Below are 22431 nucleotides of genomic sequence, written 5' to 3'. Positions count from 1 at the left end.
CGTCAGGCCAATCATAAATTAAAAAAATAGATTAAAAAAAAGTATCTATGTCGAGTGTGCAATACAACAGTGTTGCTTTTGTTTTGAAAAGCGTTATTTGTATTACTTCCGTGTGGAAGTAGATGACCATAGTAACTAATTAGATGAGCATAGTAACTAATTAGATGAGCATAGTAATTAATTATATGTCCATAGTAACTAATTACATGACCGTAGTAATTAGATGACCATAGTGACTAATTAGATGACCATAGTAATTATATGACCATAGTAACTAATTAGATGACCATAGTAATTAGATGACCATAGTCACTATGGTCATCTAATTAGTCACTATGGTCATCTCCATAGTGACTAATTAGATGACCATAGTGACTAATTAGATGACCATAGTAATTAATTATATGACCATCGTAACTAATTAGATGAGCATAGTAACTAATTAGATGTACATAGTAACTAATTAGATGAGAATAGTAACTTATTAGATGACCATAGTAATTAATTATATGAGCATAGTAACTAATTAGATGACCATAGTAATTAGATGACCATAGTAACTAATTAGATGAGCATAGTAAATAATTAGATGACGATAGTAATTAATTATATGACCATAGTAACTAATTAGATGACCATAGTGACTAATTAGATGACCATAGTGACTAATTCGATGACCATAGTAACTAATTTAGATGAGCATAGTAACTAATTAGATGAGCATAGTAACTAATTAGATGACCATAGTAACTAATTAGATGATCATAGTGACTAATTAGATGACTATAGTGACTCATTAGATGACCATAGTGACTAATTAGATGACCATAGTAACTAATTAGATGAGCATAGTAACTAATTAGATGACCATAGTAACTAATTAGATGAGTATAGTAACTAATTAGATGACCATAGTAACTAATTAGAGGAGCATAGTAACTAATTAGATGACCATAGTAACTAATTAGATGACCATAGTAACTAATTAGCTGACCATAGTAACTAATTAGATGACCATAGTGACTAATTAGAGGAGCATAGTGACTAATTAGATGACCATAGTAACTAATTAGATGAGCATAGTAACTAATTAGATGATCATAGTAACTAATTAGATGATCATAGTGACTAATTAGAGTAGCATAGTAACTAATTAGATGAGCATAGTAGCTAATTAGATGAGCATAGTAACTAATTAGATGAGCATAGTAACTAATTAGATGAGCATAGTGACTAATTAGATGAGCATAGTAATTAATTAGATGACCATAGTAACTAATTAGATGACCATAGTAACTAATTAGATGAGCATAGTAACTAATTAGATGACCATAGTAACTAATTAGATGATCATAGTGACTTATTAGATGACCATAGTGACTCATTAGATGAGCATAGTAACTAATTAGAGGAGCATAGTAACTAATTAGATGAGCATAGTAACTAATTAGATGACCATAGTAAGTAATTAGATGAGCATAGTGACTAATTAGATGACCATAGTAACTAATTAGATGAGCATAGTGACTAATTAGATGACCATAGTGACTAATTAGATGAGCATAGTAACTAATTAGATGAGCATAGTAAGTAATTAGATGACCATAGTGACTAATTAGATGAGCATAGTAACTAATTAGATGAGCATAGTGACTAATTAGATGAGCATAGTAATTAATTAGATGACCATAGTAACTAATTAGATGACCATAGTAACTAATTAGATGAGCATAGTAACTAATTAGATGACCATAGTAACTAATTAGATGATCATAGTGACTTATTAGATGACCATAGTGACTCATTAGATGACCATAGTAACTAATTAGAGGAGCATAGTAACTAATTAGATGAGCATAGTAACTAATTAGATGACCATAGTAAGTAATTAGATGAGCATAGTGACTAATTAGATGACCATAGTAACTAATTAGATGAGCATAGTGACTAATTAGATGACCATAGTGACTAATTAGATGAGCATAGTAACTAATTAGATGAGCATAGTAAGTAATTAGATGAGCATAGTAACTAATTAGATGACCATAGTAAGTAATTAGATGAGCATAGTGACTAATTAGATGACCATAGTAACTAATTAGATGAGCATAGTGACTAATTAGATGACCATAGTGACTAATTAGATGAGCATAGTAACTAATTAGATGAGCATAGTAAGTAATTAGATGACCATAGTGACTAATTAGATGAGCATAGTAACTAATTAGATGAGCATAGTGACTAATTAGATGAGCATAGTAATTAATTAGATGACCATAGTAACTAATTAGATGACCATAGTAACTAATTAGATGAGCATAGTAACTAATTAGATGACCATAGTAACTAATTAGATGATCATAGTGACTTATTAGATGACCATAGTGACTCATTAGATGACCATAGTAACTAATTAGAGGAGCATAGTAACTAATTAGATGAGCATAGTAACTAATTAGATGACCATAGTAAGTAATTAGATGAGCATAGTGACTAATTAGATGACCATAGTAACTAATTAGATGAGCATAGTGACTAATTAGATGACCATAGTGACTAATTAGATGAGCATAGTAACTAATTAGATGAGCATAGTAAGTAATTAGATGAGCATAGTAACTAATTAGATGACCATAGTAAGTAATTAGATGAGCATAGTGACTAATTAGATGACCATAGTAACTAATTAGATGAGCATAGTGACTAATTAGATGACCATAGTGACTAATTAGATGAGCATAGTAACTAATTAGATGAGCATAGTAAGTAATTAGATGACCATAGTGACTAATTAGATGAGCATAGTAACTAATTAGATGAGCATAGTGACTAATTAGATGAGCATAGTAATTAATTAGATGACCATAGTAACTAATTAGATGACCATAGTAACTAATTAGATGATCATAGTGACTTATTAGATGACCATAGTGACTCATTAGATGACCATAGTAACTAATTAGAGGAGCATAGTAACTAATTAGATGAGCATAGTAACTAATTAGATGACCATAGTAAGTAATTAGATGAGCATAGTGACTAATTAGATGACCATAGTAACTAATTAGATGAGCATAGTGACTAATTAGATGACCATAGTGACTAATTAGATGAGCATAGTAACTAATTAGATGAGCATAGTAAGTAATTAGATGAGCATAGTAACTAATTAGATGACCATAGTAAGTAATTAGATGAGCATAGTGACTAATTAGATGACCATAGTAACTAATTAGATGAGCATAGTGACTAATTAGATGACCATAGTGACTAATTAGATGAGCATAGTAACTAATTAGATGAGCATAGTAAGTAATTAGATGACCATAGTGACTAATTAGATGAGCATAGTAACTAATTAGATGAGCATAGTGACTAATTAGATGAGCATAGTAATTAATTAGATGACCATAGTAACTAATTAGATGACCATAGTAACTAATTAGATGAGCATAGTAACTAATTAGATGACCATAGTAACTAATTAGATGATCATAGTGACTTATTAGATGACCATAGTGACTCATTAGATGACCATAGTAACTAATTAGAGGAGCATAGTAACTAATTAGATGAGCATAGTAACTAATTAGATGACCATAGTAAGTAATTAGATGAGCATAGTGACTAATTAGATGACCATAGTAACTAATTAGATGAGCATAGTGACTAATTAGATGACCATAGTGACTAATTAGATGAGCATAGTAACTAATTAGATGAGCATAGTAAGTAATTAGATGAGCATAGTAACTAATTAGATGATCATAGTGACTTATTAGATGACCATAGTGACTCATTAGATGACCATAGTAACTAATTAGAGGAGCATAGTAACTAATTAGATGAGCATAGTAACTAATTAGATGACCATAGTAAGTAATTAGATGAGCATAGTGACTAATTAGATGACCATAGTAACTAATTAGATGAGCATAGTGACTAATTAGATGACCATAGTGACTAATTAGATGAGCATAGTAACTAATTAGATGACCATAGTAACTAATTAGATGAGCATAGTGACTAATTAGATGAGCATAGTAACTAATTAGATGAGCATAGTAAGTAATTAGATGAGCATAGTAAGTAATTAGATGACCATAGTGACTAATTAGATGAGCATAGTAACTAATTAGATGAGCATAGTAACTAGTTAGATGATCATAGTAACTAATTAGATGAGCATAGTAACTAATTAGATGAGCATAGTAAGTAATTAGATGAGCATAGTAACTAATTAGATGATGCAGATTCCAAGCATGTAAAGACTTAGTATAGTTGGTCATTATAAAAGATGAGTGCACATCATAATGGCAGCTACACTTTACATCTTAAACATCTCAATAAATGATTTGGGAATGTCCGGCGGGCCAGATTGAAAAGATTAAAGGGCCACATGTGGCCCCCGGGCCTTCATTTGCCCACAGTAGTGTTCTTTTTCAGCCCTTCCGGGTCATGCCTCAGAAGTACAAGATGGTTTCTCACAGAAACAAATGTGAATGAATACATTATTTAAGCTGATCTAATTTCATCTTGGACGTCCACTTTGTCGTTCAGGCATGATGAGTAAAGATGAGCTGGCTGCCCAACATGCTGTGATGATGGTGACCTTGCTGACCTACATGGTATGTCGTGCTTCACCGCACATTCATCCTGATTAGGAGTTTACTCCAGTTAACCTCTGACCTTTTTTTATTCTCCATAGTTCCCTTTCAGCATCCAAGCTGCAGCGTGCGCCCGGGTGGGCAACGCTCTGGGTGCTGGAGACACCAGCAGAGCCATCCTCACCTGCAAGGTGTCCCTCACCCTCGCAGGTTCGGGATCGGAAACGTTGCGGACAGCTTATCAGTCCATTTGACTCTCCGTGTGTTTCTCAGGTGCGCTCGCAGTTGTTGAAGGTGTCGTGCTCGCCGCCGCTAAAACTGTGATCGGCTTCATCTTTACCCACGATCAGTGAGTCCATATTGCAATGCACACAACCTCTTTCTGCTTGCTTTGGCTGGGATCAGAACTTTTCCTTTTTTTACTTGCTTTAAAAGTGTAAAAGGAAGCTAACCCCCAAAGGAGCATTTAACTTTAAATAATCCCCATTATACGTGTATTGTACAAAACCCCAAAAGCAGTGAAGTTGTCACGTTGTGTAAATGGTCAATAAAAAGAGAATACAACAAATCCTTTTCAACTTATATTAATATTAATATTAATCAATAATATAATATAATATTAATTAATCATAATATTAATATTAATATATTATATTAACTTTCTTCTTTTGTGCAAATATTAGCTCATTTGGAATTTGATGCCTGTAACATGTTGCAGAAAAGCTGGCACAAGTGGCAAAAAAGAGTGAGAAAGAGTTGAGGAATGCTCATCAAAGTGGAACATCCCACAGGTGAACAGGCAAATTGGGAACAGGTGGGTGCCATGATTGGGTATAAAAAGCAGCTTCCATGAAATGCTCAGTCATTCACAAACAAGGACGGGGGCGAGGGTCACCACTTTGTCAACAAATGCCTGAGCAAATTGTTTAAGAACAACATTTCTCAACCAAGCTATTGCAAGGAATTGAGGGATTTCACCATCTACGCTCCGTAATATCATCAAAGGGTTCAGAGAATCTGGAGAAATCACTGCACTTAAACCATATTATTGCGGACCTTTGATCCCAAAAGTGACATCAGTGTGCAAAGGATATCACCACATGGGCTCAGGAACACTTCAGAAACCCACTGTCAGTAACTACAGTTGGTTGCTACATCTGTAAGTGCGAGTTAAAACTCTCCTATGCAAGGCGAAAACCGTTTATCAACAACACCCAGAAACGCCGTCGGCTTCGCTGGGCCTGAGCTCATCTAAGATGGACTGATGCAAAGTGGAAAAGTGTTCTGTGGTCTGACGAGTCCACATTTCAAATTGTTTTTGGAAACGTTGTGTCCTCCGGACCAAAGAGGAAAAGAACCATCCGGATTGTTATAGGCGCAAAGTGTAAAAGGCAGCATGTGTGATGGTATGGGGGTGTATTAGTGGCCAAGACATGGGTAACTTACACATCTGTGAAGGCACCATTAATGCTGAAAGGTACATACTGGTTTTGGAGCAACTTATGTTGCCATCCAAGCAACGTTACCATGGACGCCCCTGCTTATTTTAGCATGACAATGCCAAGCCACATGTTACATCAACGTGGCTTCATAGTAAAAGAGTGCGGGTACTAGACTGGCCTGCCTGTAGTCCATCCATCCATCCATCCATCTTCTTCCGCTTATCCGAGGTCGGGTCGCGGGGGCAGCAGCCTAAGCAGGGAAGCCCAGACTTCCCTCTCCCCAGCCACTTCGTCCAGCTCCTCCCGGGGGATCCCGAGGCGTTCCCAGGCCAGCCGAGAGACATAGTCTTCCCAACGTGTCCTGGGTCTTCCCCGCGGCCTCCTACCGGTCGGACGTGCCCTAAACACCTCCCTAGGGAGGCGTTCGGGTGGCATCCTAACCAGATGCCCGAACCACCTCATCTGGCTCCTCTCCATGTGGAGGAGCAGTGGCTTTACTTTGAGCTCCCCCCGAATGACAGAGCTTCTCACCCTATCTCTAAGGGAGAGCCCCGCCACCCGGCGGAGGAAACTCATTTGGGCCGCTTGTACCCGTGATCTTGTCCTTTTGGTCATAACCCAAAGCTCATGACCATAGGTGAGGATGGGAACGTAGATCGACCGGTAAATTGAGAGCTTTGCCTTCCGGCTCAGCTCCTTCTTCACCACAACGGATCGATACAGCGTCCGCATTACTGAAGACGCCGCACCGATCCGCCTGTCGATCTCACGATCCACTCTTCCCTCACTCGTGAACAAGACTCCCAGGTACTTGAACTCCTCCACTTGGGGCAAGATCTCCTCCCCAACCCGAAGATGGCATTCCACCCTTTTCTGGGCGAGAACCATGGACTCGGACTTGGAGGTGCTGATTCTCATCCCAGTCGCTTCACACTCGGCTGCGAACCGATCCAGCGAGAGCTGAAGATCCTGGCCAGATGAAGCCATCAGGACCACATCATCTGCAAAAAGCAGAGACCTAGTCCTGCAGCCACCAAACCAGATCCCCTCAACGCCTTGACTGCGCCTAGAAATTCTGTCCATAAAAGTTATGAACAGAATGGGTGACAAAGGGCAGCCTTGGCGGAGTCCAACCCTCACTGGAAACGTGTCCGATTTACTGCCGGCAATGCGGACCAAGCTCTGACACTGATCATACAGGGAGCGGACCGCCAAAATCAGACAGTCCGATACCCCATACTCTCTGAGCACTCCCCACAGGACTTCCCGAGGGACACGGTCGAATGCCTTCTCCAAGTCCACAAAACACATGTAGACTGGTTGGGCAAACTCCCATGCACCCTCAAGGACCCTGCCGAGAGTATAGAGCTGGTCCACAGTTCCACGACCAGGACGAAAACCACACTGTTCCTCCTGAATCCGAGGTTGGACTATCCGGCGTAGCCTCCTCTCCAGTACACCTGAATAGACCTTACCGGGAAGGCTGAGGAGTGTGATCCCACGATAGTTAGAACACACCCTCCGGTTCCCCTTCTTAAAGAGAGGAACCACCACCCCGGTCTGCCAATCCAGAGGTACCGCCCCCGATGTCCACGCGATGCTGCAGAGTCTTGTCAACCAAGACAACCCCACAGCATCCAGAGCCTTAAGGAACTCCGGGCGGATCTCATCTACCCCCGGGGCCTTGCCACCGAGGAGCTTTTTAACTACCTCAGCAACCTCAGCCCCAGAAATAGGAGAGCCCACCACAGACTCCCCAGGAACTGCTTCCTCATAGGAAGACGTGTTGGTGGGATTGAGGAGGTCTTCGAAGTATTCCCTCCACTGACCCACAACTTCCGCAGTCGAGGTCAAGTTGAAAAGGATTTGTTGTGTTCTCTTTTTATTGACCATTTACACAACGTGACAACTTCACTGCTTTTGGGGTTTGTATTTTCCAGCGATATGTTTTAGTCTGGCAAAAATAAACGAGCGCGAAACTGATACTGCAGTGGTGTCATTGCAGGAAGATCATCAGTCTGGTCTCTCACTTGATGAACGCTTACTGCTTCCTGCAGTTCTTTGACGGCCTTGTCGTGAGTACTTCATATCCATGCCTTGTAGTGAGTACTTCATATCCATGCCTTGTAGTGAGTACTTCATATCCATGCCTTGTCGTGAGTACTTCATATCCATGCCTTGTAGTGAGTACTTCATATCCATGCCTTGTAGTGAGTACTTCATATCCATGCCTTGTAGTGAGTACTTCATATCCATGCCTTGTCGTGAGTACTTCATATCCATGCCTTGTAGTGAGTACTTCATATCCATGCCTTGTAGTGAGTACTTATATCCATGCCTTGTCGTGAGTACTTCATATCCATGCCTTGTCGTGAGTACTTCATATCCATGCCTTGTCGTGAGTACTTCATATCCATGCCTTGTCGTGAGTACTTCATATCCATGCCTTGTAGTGAGTACTTCATATCCATGCCTTGTAGTGAGTACTTCATATCCATGCCTTGTAGTGAGTACTTATATCCATGCCTTGTCGTGAGTACTTCATATCCATGCCTTGTCGTGAGTACTTCATATCAATGCCTTGTCGTGAGTACTTCATATCAATGCCTTGTCGTGAGTACTTCATATCCATGCCTTGTCGTGAGTACTTCATATCCATACCTTGTAGTGAGTACTTCATATCCATGCCTTGTAGTGAGTACTTCATATCCATGCCTTGTCGTGAGTACTTCATATCCATGCCTTGTAGTGAGTACTTCATATCCATGCCTCGTCGTGAGTACTTCATATCCATGCCTTGTAGTGAGTACTTCATATCCATGCCTTGTCGTGAGTACTTCATATCCATGCCTTGTAGTGAGTACTTCATATCCATGCCTTGTAGTGAATACTTCATATCCATGCCTTGTCGTGAGTACTTCATATCCATGCCTTGTAGTGAGTACTTCATATCCATGCCTTGTAGTGAGTACTTCATATCCATGCCTTGTCGTGAGTACTTCATATCCATGCCTTGTAGTGAGTACTTCATATCCATGCCTTGTCGTGAGTACTTCATATCCATGCCTTGTCGTGAGTACTTCATATCCATGCCTTGTCGTGAGTACTTCATATCCATGCTTTGTAGTGAGTACTTCATATCCATGCCTTGTCGTGAGTACTTCATATCCATGCCTTGTAGTGAGTACTTCATATCCATGCCTTGTCGTGAGTACTTCATATCCATGCCTTGTAGTGAGTACTTCAAATCCATGCCTTGTAGTGAGTACTTCATATCCATGCCTTGTCGTGAGTACTTCATATCCATGCCTTGTCGTGAGTACTTCATATCCATGCCTTGTAGTGAGTACTTCATATCCATGCCTTGTAGTGAGTACTTCATATCCATGTTTTGTAGTGAGTACTTCATATCCATGCCTTGTAGTGAGTACTTCATATCCATGCCTTGTAGTGAGTACTTCATATCCATGCCTTGTAGTGAGTACTTCATATCCATGCCTTGTCGTGAGTACTTCATATCCATGCCTTGTCGTGAGTACTTCATATCCATGCCTTGTCGTGAGTACTTCATATCCATGCCTTGTCGTGAGTACTTCATATCCATGCCTTGTAGTGAGTACTTCATATCCATGCTTTGTAGTGAGTACTTCATATCCATGCCTTGTAGTGAGTACTTCATATCCATGCCTTGTAGTGAGTACTTCATATCCATGCCTTGTCGTGAGTACTTCATATCCATGCCTTGTCGTGAGTACTTCATATCCATGCCTTGTCGTGAGTACTTCATATCCATGCCTTGTCGTGAGTACTTCATATCCATGCCTTGTAGTGAGTACTTCATATCCATGCCTTGTAGTGAGTACTTCATATCCATACCTTGTAGTGAGTACTTCATATCCATGCCTTGTAGTGAGTACTTCATATCCATGCCTTGTCGTGAGTACTTCATATCCATGCCTTGTAGTGAGTACTTCATATCCATGCCTTGTAGTGAGTACTTATATCCATGCCTTGTACTGAGTACTTCATATCCATGCCTTGCAGTGAGTACTTATATCCATGCCTTGTAGTGAGTACTTCATATCCATGCCTTGTAGTGAGTACTTCATATCCATGCCTTGTCGTGAGTACTTCATATCCATGCCTTGTCGTGAGTACTTCATATCCATGCCTTGTAGTGAGTACTTCATTTCCATGCCTTGTCGTGAGTACTTCATATCCATGCCTTGTCGTGAGTACTTATATCCATGCCTTGTAGTGAGTACTTCATATCCATGCCTTGTAGTGAGTACTTCATATCCATGCCTTGTAGTGAGTACTTCATATCCATGCCTTGTCGTGAGTACTTCATATGCATGCCTTGTCGTGAGTACTTCATATCCATGCCTTGTCGTGAGTACTTCATATCCATGCCTTGTCGTGAGTACTTCATATACATGCCTTGTCGTGAGTACTTCATATCCATGCCTTGTAGTGAGTACTTCATATCCATGCCTTGTCGTGAGTACTTCATATCCATGCCTTGTAGTGAGTACTTCATATCCATGCCTTGTCGTGAGTACTTCATATCCATGCCTTGTAGTGAGTACTTCATATCCATGCCTTGTAGTGAGTACTTCATATCCATGCCTTGTAGTGAGTACTTCATATCCATGCCTTGTCGTGAGTACTTCATATCCATGCCTTGTCGTGAGTACTTCATATCCATGCCTTGTCGTGAGTACTTCATATCCATGCCTTGTAGTGAGTACTTCATATCCATGCCTTGTCGTGAGTACTTCATATCCATGCCTTGTCGTGAGTACTTCATATCCATGCCTTGTAGTGAGTACTTCATATCCATGCCTTGTAGTGAGTACTTCATATCCATGCCTTGTCGTGAGTACTTCATATCCATGCCTTGTAGTGAGTACTTCATATCCATGTCTTGTAGTGAGTACTTCATATCCATGCCTTGTCGTGAGTACTTCATATACAAGCCTTGTCGTGAGTACTTCATATCCATGCCTTGTCGTGAGTACTTCATATCCATGCCTTGTAGTGAGTACTTCATATCCATGCCTTGTCGTGAGTACTTCATATCCATGCCTTGTAGTGAGTACTTCATATCCATGCTTTGTAGTGAGTACTTCATATCCATGCCTTGTCGTGAGTACTTCATATCCATGCCTTGTAGTGAGTACTTCATATCCAAGCCTTGTAGTGAGTACTTCATATCCATGCCTTGTAGTGAGTACTTCATATCCATGCCTTGTCGTGAGTACTTCATATCCATGCCTTGTCGTGAGTACTTCATATCCATGCCTTGTCGTGAGTACTTCATATCCATGCCTTGTCGTGAGTACTTCATATCCATGCCTTGTCGTGAGTACTTCATATCCATGCCTTGTCGTGAGTACTTCATATCCATGCCTTGTCGTGAGTACTTCATATCCATGCCTTGTCGTGAGTACTTCATATCCATGCCTTGTCGTGAGTACTTCATATCCATGCCTTGTAGTGAGTACTTCATATCCATGCCTTGTCGTGAGTACTTCATATCCATGCCTTGTCGTGAGTACTTCATATCCATGCCTTGTAGTGAGTACTTCATATCCATGCCTGGTCGTGAGTACTTCATATCCATGCCTTGTCGTGAGTACTTCATATCCATGCCTTGTCGTGAGTACTTCATATCCATGCCTTGTCGTGAGTACTTCATATCCATGCCTTGTCGTGAGTACTTCATATCCATGCCTTGTCGTGAGTACTTCATATCCATACCTTGTCGTGAGTACTTCATATCCATGCCTTGTCGTGAGTACTTCATATCCATGCCTTGTCGTGAGTACTTCATATCCATGCCTTGTCGTGAGTACTTCATATCCATGCCTTGTAGTGAGTACTTCATATCCAAGCCTTGTAGTGAGTACTTCATATCCATGCCTTGTAGTGAGTACTTCATATCCATGCCTTGTCGTGAGTACTTCATATCCATGCCTTGTCGTGAGTACTTCATATCCATGCCTTGTCGTGAGTACTTCATATCCATGCCTTGTCGTGAGTACTTCATATCCATGCCTTGTCGTGAGTACTTCATATCCATGCCTTGTCGTGAGTACTTCATATCCATGCCTTGTCGTGAGTACTTCATATCCATGCCTTGTCGTGAGTACTTCATATCCATGCCTTGTCGTGAGTACTTCATATCCATGCCTTGTCGTGAGTACTTCATATCCATGCCTTGTCGTGAGTACTTCATATCCATGCCTTGTAGTGAGTACTTCATATCCATGCCTTGTCGTGAGTACTTCATATCCATGCCTTGTCGTGAGTACTTCATATCCATGCCTTGTAGTGAGTACTTCATATCCATGCCTGGTCGTGAGTACTTCATATCCATGCCTTGTCGTGAGTACTTCATATCCATGCCTTGTCGTGAGTACTTCATATCCATGCCTTGTCGTGAGTACTTCATATCCATGCCTTGTCGTGAGTACTTCATATCCATGCCTTGTCGTGAGTACTTCATATCCATGCCTTGTCGTGAGTACTTCATATCCATGCCTTGTCGTGAGTACTTCATATCCATGCCTTGTAGTGAGTACTTCATATCCATGCCTTGTCGTGAGTACTTCATATCCATGCCTTGTCGTGAGTACTTCATATCCATGCCTTGTAGTGAGTACTTCATATCCATGCCTGGTCGTGAGTACTTCATATCCATGCCTTGTCGTGAGTACTTCATATCCATGCCTTGTCGTGAGTACTTCATATCCATGCCTTGTCGTGAGTACTTCATATCCATGCCTTGTCGTGAGTACTTCATATCCATGCCTTGTCGTGAGTACTTCATATCCATGCCTTGTCGTGAGTACTTCATATCCATGCCTTGTCGTGAGTACTTCATATCCATGCCTTGTCGTGAGTACTTCATATCCATGCCTTGTAGTGAGTACTTCATATCCAAGCCTTGTAGTGAGTACTTCATATCCATGCCTTGTAGTGAGTACTTCATATCCATGCCTTGTCGTGAGTACTTCATATCCATGCCTTGTCGTGAGTACTTCATATCCATGCCTTGTCGTGAGTACTTCATATCCATGCCTTGTCGTGAGTACTTCATATCCATGCCTTGTCGTGAGTACTTCATATCCATGCCTTGTCGTGAGTACTTCATATCCATGCCTTGTCGTGAGTACTTCATATCCATGCCTTGTCGTGAGTACTTCATATCCATGCCTTGTCGTGAGTACTTCATATCCATGCCTTGTCGTGAGTACTTCATATCCATGCCTTGTCGTGAGTACTTCATATCCATGCCTTGTCGTGAGTACTTCATATCCATGCCTTGTAGTGAGTACTTCATATCCATGCCTTGTCGTGAGTACTTCATATCCATGCCTTGTCGTGAGTACTTCATATCCATGCCTTGTAGTGAGTACTTCATATCCATGCCTGGTCGTGAGTACTTCATATCCATGCCTTGTCGTGAGTACTTCATATCCATGCCTTGTCGTGAGTACTTCATATCCATGCCTTGTCGTGAGTACTTCATATCCATGCCTTGTCGTGAGTACTTCATATCCATGCCTTGTCGTGAGTACTTCATATCCATGCCTTGTCGTGAGTACTTCATATCCATGCCTTGTCGTGAGTACTTCATATCCATGCCTTGTCGTGAGTACTTCATATCCATGCCTTGTAGTGAGTACTTCATATCCATGCCTTGTCGTGAGTACTTCATATCCATGCCTTGTCGTGAGTACTTCATATCCATGCCTTGTAGTGAGTACTTCATATCCATGCCTGGTCGTGAGTACTTCATATCCATGCCTTGTCGTGAGTACTTCATATCCATGCCTTGTCGTGAGTACTTCATATCCATGCCTTGTCGTGAGTACTTCATATCCATGCCTTGTCGTGAGTACTTCATATCCATGCCTTGTCGTGAGTACTTCATATCCATACCTTGTCGTGAGTACTTCATATCCATGCCTTGTCGTGAGTACTTCATATCCATGCCTTGTCGTGAGTACTTCATATCCATGCCTTGTCGTGAGTACTTCATATCCATGCCTTGTAGTGAGTACTTCATATCCAAGCCTTGTAGTGAGTACTTCATATCCATGCCTTGTAGTGAGTACTTCATATCCATGCCTTGTCGTGAGTACTTCATATCCATGCCTTGTCGTGAGTACTTCATATCCATGCCTTGTCGTGAGTACTTCATATCCATGCCTTGTCGTGAGTACTTCATATCCATGCCTTGTCGTGAGTACTTCATATCCATGCCTTGTCGTGAGTACTTCATATCCATGCCTTGTCGTGAGTACTTCATATCCATGCCTTGTCGTGAGTACTTCATATCCATGCCTTGTCGTGAGTACTTCATATCCATGCCTTGTCGTGAGTACTTCATATCCATGCCTTGTAGTGAGTACTTCATATCCATGCCTTGTCGTGAGTACTTCATATCCATGCCTTGTCGTGAGTACTTCATATCCATGCCTTGTAGTGAGTACTTCATATCCATGCCTGGTCGTGAGTACTTCATATCCATGCCTTGTCGTGAGTACTTCATATCCATGCCTTGTCGTGAGTACTTCATATCCATGCCTTGTCGTGAGTACTTCATATCCATGCCTTGTCGTGAGTACTTCATATCCATGCCTTGTCGTGAGTACTTCATATCCATACCTTGTCGTGAGTACTTCATATCCATGCCTTGTCGTGAGTACTTCATATCCATGCATGTCCACCGACCACTGCACACATAAGTCAATCCTATGTGTGTGTGTGTGTGTGTGTGTGTGTGTGTGTGTGTGTGTGTGTGTGTGTGTGTGTGTGTGTGTGTGTGTGTGTGTGTAGTGTGTGTGCACAGGCATCTTCTTGGGGACAGGAAAGCAGAACATACCAGCTGTGGCTAACTTCATCGGCTACTACTGTATCGGCCTGACACTCAGTGTCACACTCATGTTTGTTGCAAAGCTGAGAATTCTAGGTAGCTACAACTTGTTTCCACGTTAAAATACCACTATATAGGTATTGAAACACCTCAACAGTGTACACAACGGGTTATTTTCTGGCGCATTTAAAAATCTAAATAAATGTGGTACTGTCAAAATTAAAATTGTGAAAAAACAATATTAAACATGCAAAAATAAAGAAATTAAATATTTGACATAATTTGTTGTTATGATCAGGTGTTGGATCATAGTTTAATTTGGGTTTTGAGTCACTTGTGGTTTATTGTTTTGAGGACATCTGGAATCTGTCCCATAGGAGGGGGGTACTGTAATGATCTGGTGTTGGATCATAGTTTATTTGGGGTTTTGAGTCACTTGTGGTTTATTGTTTTGAGGACATCTGGAATCTGTCCCATAGGAGGGGGGTACTGTTATGATCCGGTGTTGGATCATAGTTTATTTGGGGTTTTGAGTAACTTGTGGTTTATTGTTTTGAGGACATCTGGAATCTGTCCCATAGGAGGGGGGTTCTGTTATGATCCGGTGTTGGATCATAGTTTATTTGGGGTTTTGAGTCACTTGTGGTTTATTGTTTTGAGGACGTCTGGAGTCTGTCCCATAGGAGGGGGGTACTCTTATGATCCGGTGTTGGATCATAGTTTAATTTGGGTTTTGAGTCACTTGTGGTTTATTGTTTTGAGGACATCTGGAATCCGTCCCATAGGAGGGGGGTACTGTAATGATCTGGTGTTGGATCATAGTTTAATTTGGGTTTTGAGTCACTTGTGGTTTATTGTTTTGAGGACATCTGGAGTGTCCCGTAGGAGGGGGGTACTGTTATGATCTGGTGTTGGATCATAGTTTATTTGGGGTTTTGAGTCACTTGTGGTTTATTGTTTTGATGACATCTGGAATCTGTCCCATAGGAGGGGGTACTGTTATGATCTGGTGTTGGATCATAGTTTATTTGGGGTTTTGAGTCACGTGTGGTTTATTGTTTTGAGGACATCTGGAATCTGTCCCATAGGAGGGGGGTACTGTTGTGATCCAGTGTTGGATCATAGTTTATTTTGGGTTTTGAGTCACGTGTGGTTTATTGTTTTGATGACATCTGGAATCTGTCCCATAGTAGGGGGGTACTGTTATGATCCGGTGTTGGATCATAGTTTAATTTGGGTTTTGAGTCACTTGTGGTTTATTGTTTTGATGACATCTGGAATCTGTCCCATAGTAGGGGGGTACTGTTGTGATCCAGTGTTGGATCCATAGTTTATTTTGGGTTTTGAGTCACTTGTGGTTTATTGTTTTGAGGACATCTGGAATCTGTCCCATAGGAGGGGGTACTGTTATGATCTGGTGTTGGATCATAGTTTATTTTGGGTTTTGAGTCACTTGTGGTTTATTGTTTTGAGGACATCTGGAATCTGTCCCATAGGAGGGGGGTACTGTTATGATCCGGTGTTGGATCATGGTTTATTTGGGGTTTTGAGTCACTTGTGGTTTATTGTTTTGAGGACATCTGGAATCTGTCCCATAGGAGGGGGGTTCTGTTATGATCCGGTGTTGGATCATAGTTTATTTGGGGTTTTGAGTCACTTGTGGTTTATTGTTTTGAGGACGTCTGGAGTCTGTCCCATAGGAGGGGGGTACTCTTATGATCCGGTGTTGGATCATAGTTTAATTTGGGTTTTGAGTCACTTGTGGTTTATTGTTTTGAGGACATCTGGAATCCGTCCCATAGGAGGGGGGTACTGTAATGATCTGGTGTTGGATCATAGTTTAATTTGGGTTTTGAGTCACTTGTGGTTTATTGTTTTGAGGACATCTGGAGTGTCCCGTAGGAGGGGGATACTGTTATGATCTAGTGTTGGATCATAGTTTATTTGGGGTTTTGAGTCACTTGTGGTTTATTGTTTTGATGACATCTGGAATCTGTCCCATAGGAGGGGGTACTGTTATGATCCGGTGTTGGATCATAGTTTATTTGGGGTTTTGAGTCACGTGTGGTTTATTGTTTTGATGACATCTGGAATCTGTCCCATAGTAGGGGGGTACTGTTATGATCCGGTGTTGGATCATAGTTTAATTTGGGTTTTGAGTCACTTGTGGTTTATTGTTTTGATGACATCTGGAATCTGTCCCATAGTAGGGGGGTACTGTTGTGATCCAGTGTTGGATCCATAGTTTATTTTGGGTTTTGAGTCACTTGTGGTTTATTGTTTTGAGGACATCTGGAATCTGTCCCATAGGAGGGGGTACTGTTATGATCTGGTGTTGGATCATAGTTTATTTTGGGTTTTGAGTCACTTGTGGTTTATTGTTTTGAGGACATCTGGAATCTGTCCCATAGGAGGGGGGTACTGTTATGATCCGGTGTTGGATCATGGTTTATTTGGGGTTTTGAGTCACTTGTGGTTTATTGTTTTGAGGACATCTGGAATCTGTCCCATAGGAGGGGGGTACTGTTATGATCCGGTGTTGGATCATGGTTTATTTGGGGTTTTGAGTCACTTGTGGTTTATTGTTTTGAGGACATCTGGAATCTGTCCCATAGGAGGGGGGTACTGTGATCCAATGTTGGATCATAGTTTATTTGGGGTTTTGAGTCACTTTTGGTTTTTTGTTTTGATGACATCTGGAATCTGTCCCATAGGAGGGGGGTACTGTTATGATCCGGTGTTGGATCATAGTTTATTTTGGGTTTTGAGTCACTTGTGGTTTGTTTTGAGGACATCTGGAATCTGTCCCGTAGGAGGGGGGTACTGTTATGATCAGGTGTTGGATCATAGTTTATTTTGGGTTTTGAGTCACTTGTGGTTTATTGTTTTGAGGACATCTGGAATCTGTCCCATAGGAGGGGGGTACTATTATGATCCGGTGTTGGATCATAGTTTTTTTGGGGTTTTGAGTCACTTGTGGTTTATTGTTTTGAGGACATCTGGAATCTGTCCCATAGGAGGGAGGTACTGTTATGATCCGGTGTTGGATCATAGTTTAATTTTGGGTTTTGAGTCACTTGTTATTGTTCTGAGGACATCTGGAATCTGTCCCATAGGAGGGGGGTACTGTTATGATCTGGTGTTGGATCATAGTTTAATTTGGGTTTTGAATCACTTGTGGTTTATTGTTCTGAGGACATCTGGAATCTGTCCCATAGGAGGGGGGGTACTGTTATGATCTGGTGTTGGATCATAGTTTATTTTGGGTTTTGAGTCACTTGTGGTTTATTGTTCTGAGGACATCTGGAATCTGTCCCATAGGAGGGGGGTACTGTTATGATCCGGTGTTGGATCATAGTTTATTTTGGGTTTTGAGTCATTTGTGGTTTATTGTTTTGAGGACATCTGGAGTCTGTCCCATAGGAGGGGGGTACTGTTATGATCCGGTGTTGGATCATAGTTTATTTGGGGTTTTGAGTCACTTGTGGTTTATTGTTTTGAGGACATCTGGAATCTGTCCCATAGGAGGGGGGTACTGTAATGATCTGGTGTTGGATCATAGTTTAGTTTGGGTTTGGAGTCACTTGTGGTTTATTGTTTTGGGGACATCTGGAATCTGTCCCATAGGAGGGGGGTACTGTTATGATCCGGTGTTGGATCATAGTTTATTTTGGGTTTTGAGTCATTTGTGGTTTATTGTTTTGAGGACACCTGGAATCTGTCCCATAGGAGGTGGGTACTATTATGATCCGGTGTTGGATCATAGTTTATTTTGGGGTTTTGAGTCACTTGTGGTTTATTGTTTTGAGGACATCTGGAATCTGTCCCATAGGAGGGGGTACTGTTATGATCCGGTGTTGGATCATAGTTTATTTTGGGTTTTGAGTCACTTGTGGTTTATTGTTTTGAGGACATCTGGATTCTGTCCCATAGGAGGGGGGTACTGTTATGATCTGGTGTTGGATCATAGTTTATTTGGGGTTTTGAGTCACTTGTGGTTTATTGTTTTGAGGACATCTGGAGTCTGTCCCATAGGAGGGGGGTACTGTTATGATCTGGTGTTGGATCATAGTTTAATTTGGGTTTTGAGTCACTTGTGGTTTATTGTTTTGAGGACATCTGGAATCTGTCCCATAGGAGGGGGGTACTGTTGTGATCTGGTGTTGGATCATAGTTTAATTTGGGTTTTGAGTCACTTGTGGTTTGTTTTGAGGACATCTGGAGTCTGTCCCATAGGAGGGGGTACTGTTATGATCCGGTGTTGGATCATAGTTTATTTTGGGTTTTTGAGTCACTTGTGGTTTATTGTTTTGAGGACATCTGGAGTCTGTCCCATAGGAGGGGGTACTGTTATGATCTGGTGTTGGATCATAGTTTATTTTGGGATTTGAGTCACTTGTGGTTTATTGTTTTGATGACATCTGGATTCTGTCCCATAGGAGGGGGGTACTGTTATGATCTGGTGTTGGATCATAGTTTATTTGGGGTTTTGAGTCACTTGTGGTTTATTGTTTTGAGGACATCTGGATTCTGTCCCATAGGAGGGGGGTACTGTTATGATCCGGTGTTAGATCATAGTTAAATTTGGGTTTTGAGACACTTGTGGTTTATTGTTTTGAGGACATCTGGAGTGTCCCGTAGGAGGGGGGTACTGTTATGATCCAGTGTTGGATCATAGTTTATTTGGGGTTTTGAGTCACTTGTGGTTTGTTTTGAGGACATATGGAATCTGTCCCATAGGAGGGGGGTACTGTTATGATCCGGTGTTAGATCATAGTTTAATTTGGGTTTTGAGTCACTTGTGGTTTATTGTTTTGAGGACATCTGGATTCTGTCCCATAGGAGGGGGGTACTGTTATGATCCGGTGTTGGATCAAAGTTTAATTTGGGTTTTGAGTCACTTGTGGTTTATTGTTTTGAGGACATATGGAGTCTGTCCCATAGGAGGGGGGTACTGTTATGATCTGGTGTTGGATCATAGTTTATTTTGGGTTTTGAGTCACTTGTGGTTTATTGTTTTGAGGACATATGGAATCTGTCCCATAGGAGGGGGGTACTGTTATGATCCAGTGTTGGATCATAGTTTATTTGGGGTTTTGAGTCACTTGTGGTTTATTGTTTTGAGGACATATGGAATCTGTCCCATAGGAGGGGGGTACTGTTATGATCCAGTGTTAGATCATAGTTAAATTTGGGTTTTGAGACACTTGTGGTTTATTGTTTTGAGGACATCTGGAGTGTCCCGTAGGAGGGGGGTACTGTTATGATCCAGTGTTGGATCATAGTTTATTTGGGGTTTTGAGTCACTTGTGGTTTGTTTTGAGGACATATGGAATCTGTCCCATAGGAGGGGGGTACTGTTATGATCCGGTGTTAGATCATAGTTTAATTTGGGTTTTGAGTCACTTGTGGTTTATTGTTTTGAGGACATCTGGATTCTGTCCAATAGGAGGGGGGTACTGTGATCCGGTGTTGGATCATAGTTTATTTGGGGTTTTGAGTCGCTTGTGGTTTATTGTTTTGAGGACATCTGGAATCTGTCCCATAGGAGGGGGGTACTGTTATGATCCGGTGTTGGATCAAAGTTTAATTTGGGTTTTGAGTCACTTGTGGTTTATTGTTTTGAGGACATATGGAGTCTGTCCCATAGGAGGGGGGTACTGTTAGGATCAGGTGTTGGATCATAGTTTTTTTGGGGTTTTGAGTCACTTGTGGTTTATTGTTCTGAGGACATCTGGAATCTGTCCCGTAGGAGGGGGGTACTGTAATTATCTGGTGTTGGATCATAGTTTATTTGGGGTTTTGAGTCACTTGTGGTTTATTGTTTTGATGACATCTGGAATCCGTCCCATAGGAGGGGGGTACTGTGGTCCGGTGTTGGATCATAGTTTATTTTGGGTTTTGAGTCAGGTGTGGTTTATTGTTTTGAGGACATCTGGAGTCTGTCCCATAGGAGGGGGGTACTGTTATGATCAGGTGTTGGATGATAGTTTATTTGGGGTTTTGAGTCACTTGTGGTTTATTGTTCTGAGGACATCTGGAATCTGTCCCATAGGAGGGGGGTACTGTTATGATCTGGTGTTGGATCATAGTTTATTTGGGGTTTTGAGTCACTTGTGGTTTATTGTTTTGAGGACATCTGGAATCTGTCCCATAGGAGGGGGGTACTGTTATGATCCGGTGTTGGATCATAGTTTATTTGGGGTTTTGAGTCACTTGTTTTGAGGACATCTGGAGTCTTTCCCTTAGGAGGGGGGTACTGTTATGATCCGGTGTTGGATCATAGTTTATTTGGGGTTTTGAGTCACTTTTGGTTTATTGTTTTGAGGACATCTGGAATCTGTCCCATAGGAGGGGGGTACTGTAATGATCTGGTGTTAGATCATAGTTTATTTGGGTTTTGAGTCACTTGTGGTTTATTGTTTTGAGGACATCTGGAATCTGTCCCATAGGAGGGGGGTACTGTTATGATCTGGTGTTGGATCATAGTTTATTTTGGGTTTTGAGTCACTTGTGGTTTATTGTTCTGAGGACATCTGGAATCTGTCCCATAGGAGGGAGGTACTGTAATGATCTGGTGTTGGATCATAGTTTATTTGGGGTTTTGAGTCACTTGTGGTTTATTGTTTTGAGGACATCTGGAATCTGTCCCATAGGAGGGGGGTACTGTTATGATCCGGTGTTGGATCATAGTTTATTTTTGGGTTTTGAGTCACTTGCGGTTTATTGTTTTGATGACATCTGGAATCTGTCCCATAGGAGGGGGGTACTGTTAGGATCAGGTGTTGGATCATAGTTTTTTTGGGGTTTTGAGTCACTTGTGGTTTATTGTTCTGAGGACATCTGGAATCTGTCCCGTAGGAGGGGGGTACTGTAATTATCTGGTGTTGGATCATAGTTTATTTGGGGTTTTGAGTCACTTGTGGTTTATTGTTTTGATGACATCTGGAATCCGTCCCATAGGAGGGGGGTACTGTGGTCCGGTGTTGGATCATAGTCTATTTTGGGTTTTGAGTCACTTGTGGTTTATTGTTTTGAGGACATCTGGAATCTGTCCCATAGGAGGGGGGTACTGTTATGATCTGGTGTTGGATCATAGTTTAATTTGGGTTTTGAGTCACTTGTGGTTTATTGTTTTGAGGACATCTGGAATCTGTCCCGTAGGAGGGGGGTACTGTTAAGATCTGGTGTTGGATCATAGTTTATTTTGGGGTTTTGAGTCACTTGTGGTTTATTGTTTTGAGGACATCTGGAATCTGTCCCATAGGAGGGGGGTACTGTCATGATCTGGTGTTGGATCATAGTTTAATTTTGGGTTTTGAGTCACTTGTGGTTTATTGTTTTGAGGACATCTGGAATCTGTCCCATAGGAGGGGGGTACTGTTATGATCCGGTGTTGGATCATAGTTTATTTGGGGTTTTGAGTCACTTGTGGTTTATTGTTTTGAGGACATCTGGAATCTGTCTCATAGGAGGGGGGTACTGTGATCTGGTG

At 41.3% G+C, this 22431-nt stretch overlaps 1 protein-coding gene across 2 annotated transcripts in view; it reads left to right on the top strand.

Annotated features, from left to right (window-relative positions):
- The window catches only part of LOC133614293 (multidrug and toxin extrusion protein 1-like), a 61968-nt gene that overhangs the window by 21660 nt on the left and 17877 nt on the right, over positions 1-22431 (top strand). The window contains exons 10-14 of one of the 2 annotated variants that reach the window (XM_061972145.1): positions 4561-4628; positions 4709-4817; positions 4881-4956; positions 8055-8124; positions 14900-15032. In XM_061972145.1, the coding sequence (XP_061828129.1) occupies positions 4561-4628; positions 4709-4817; positions 4881-4956; positions 8055-8124; positions 14900-15032 (456 nt within the window). The remainder of the gene's footprint in view (positions 1-4560; positions 4629-4708; positions 4818-4880; positions 4957-8054; positions 8125-14899; positions 15033-22431) is intronic. The other variant, XM_061972146.2, reaches the window with a different exon arrangement.

Source organism: Nerophis lumbriciformis, linkage group LG17 (assembly GCF_033978685.3).
Source record: "Nerophis lumbriciformis linkage group LG17, RoL_Nlum_v2.1, whole genome shotgun sequence".
NCBI classification, from domain to species: domain Eukaryota; kingdom Metazoa; phylum Chordata; class Actinopteri; order Syngnathiformes; family Syngnathidae; genus Nerophis; species Nerophis lumbriciformis.
Note: the sequence above shows the minus strand (reverse complement) of the source record. Positions and strands in the feature narration are given on the sequence as shown.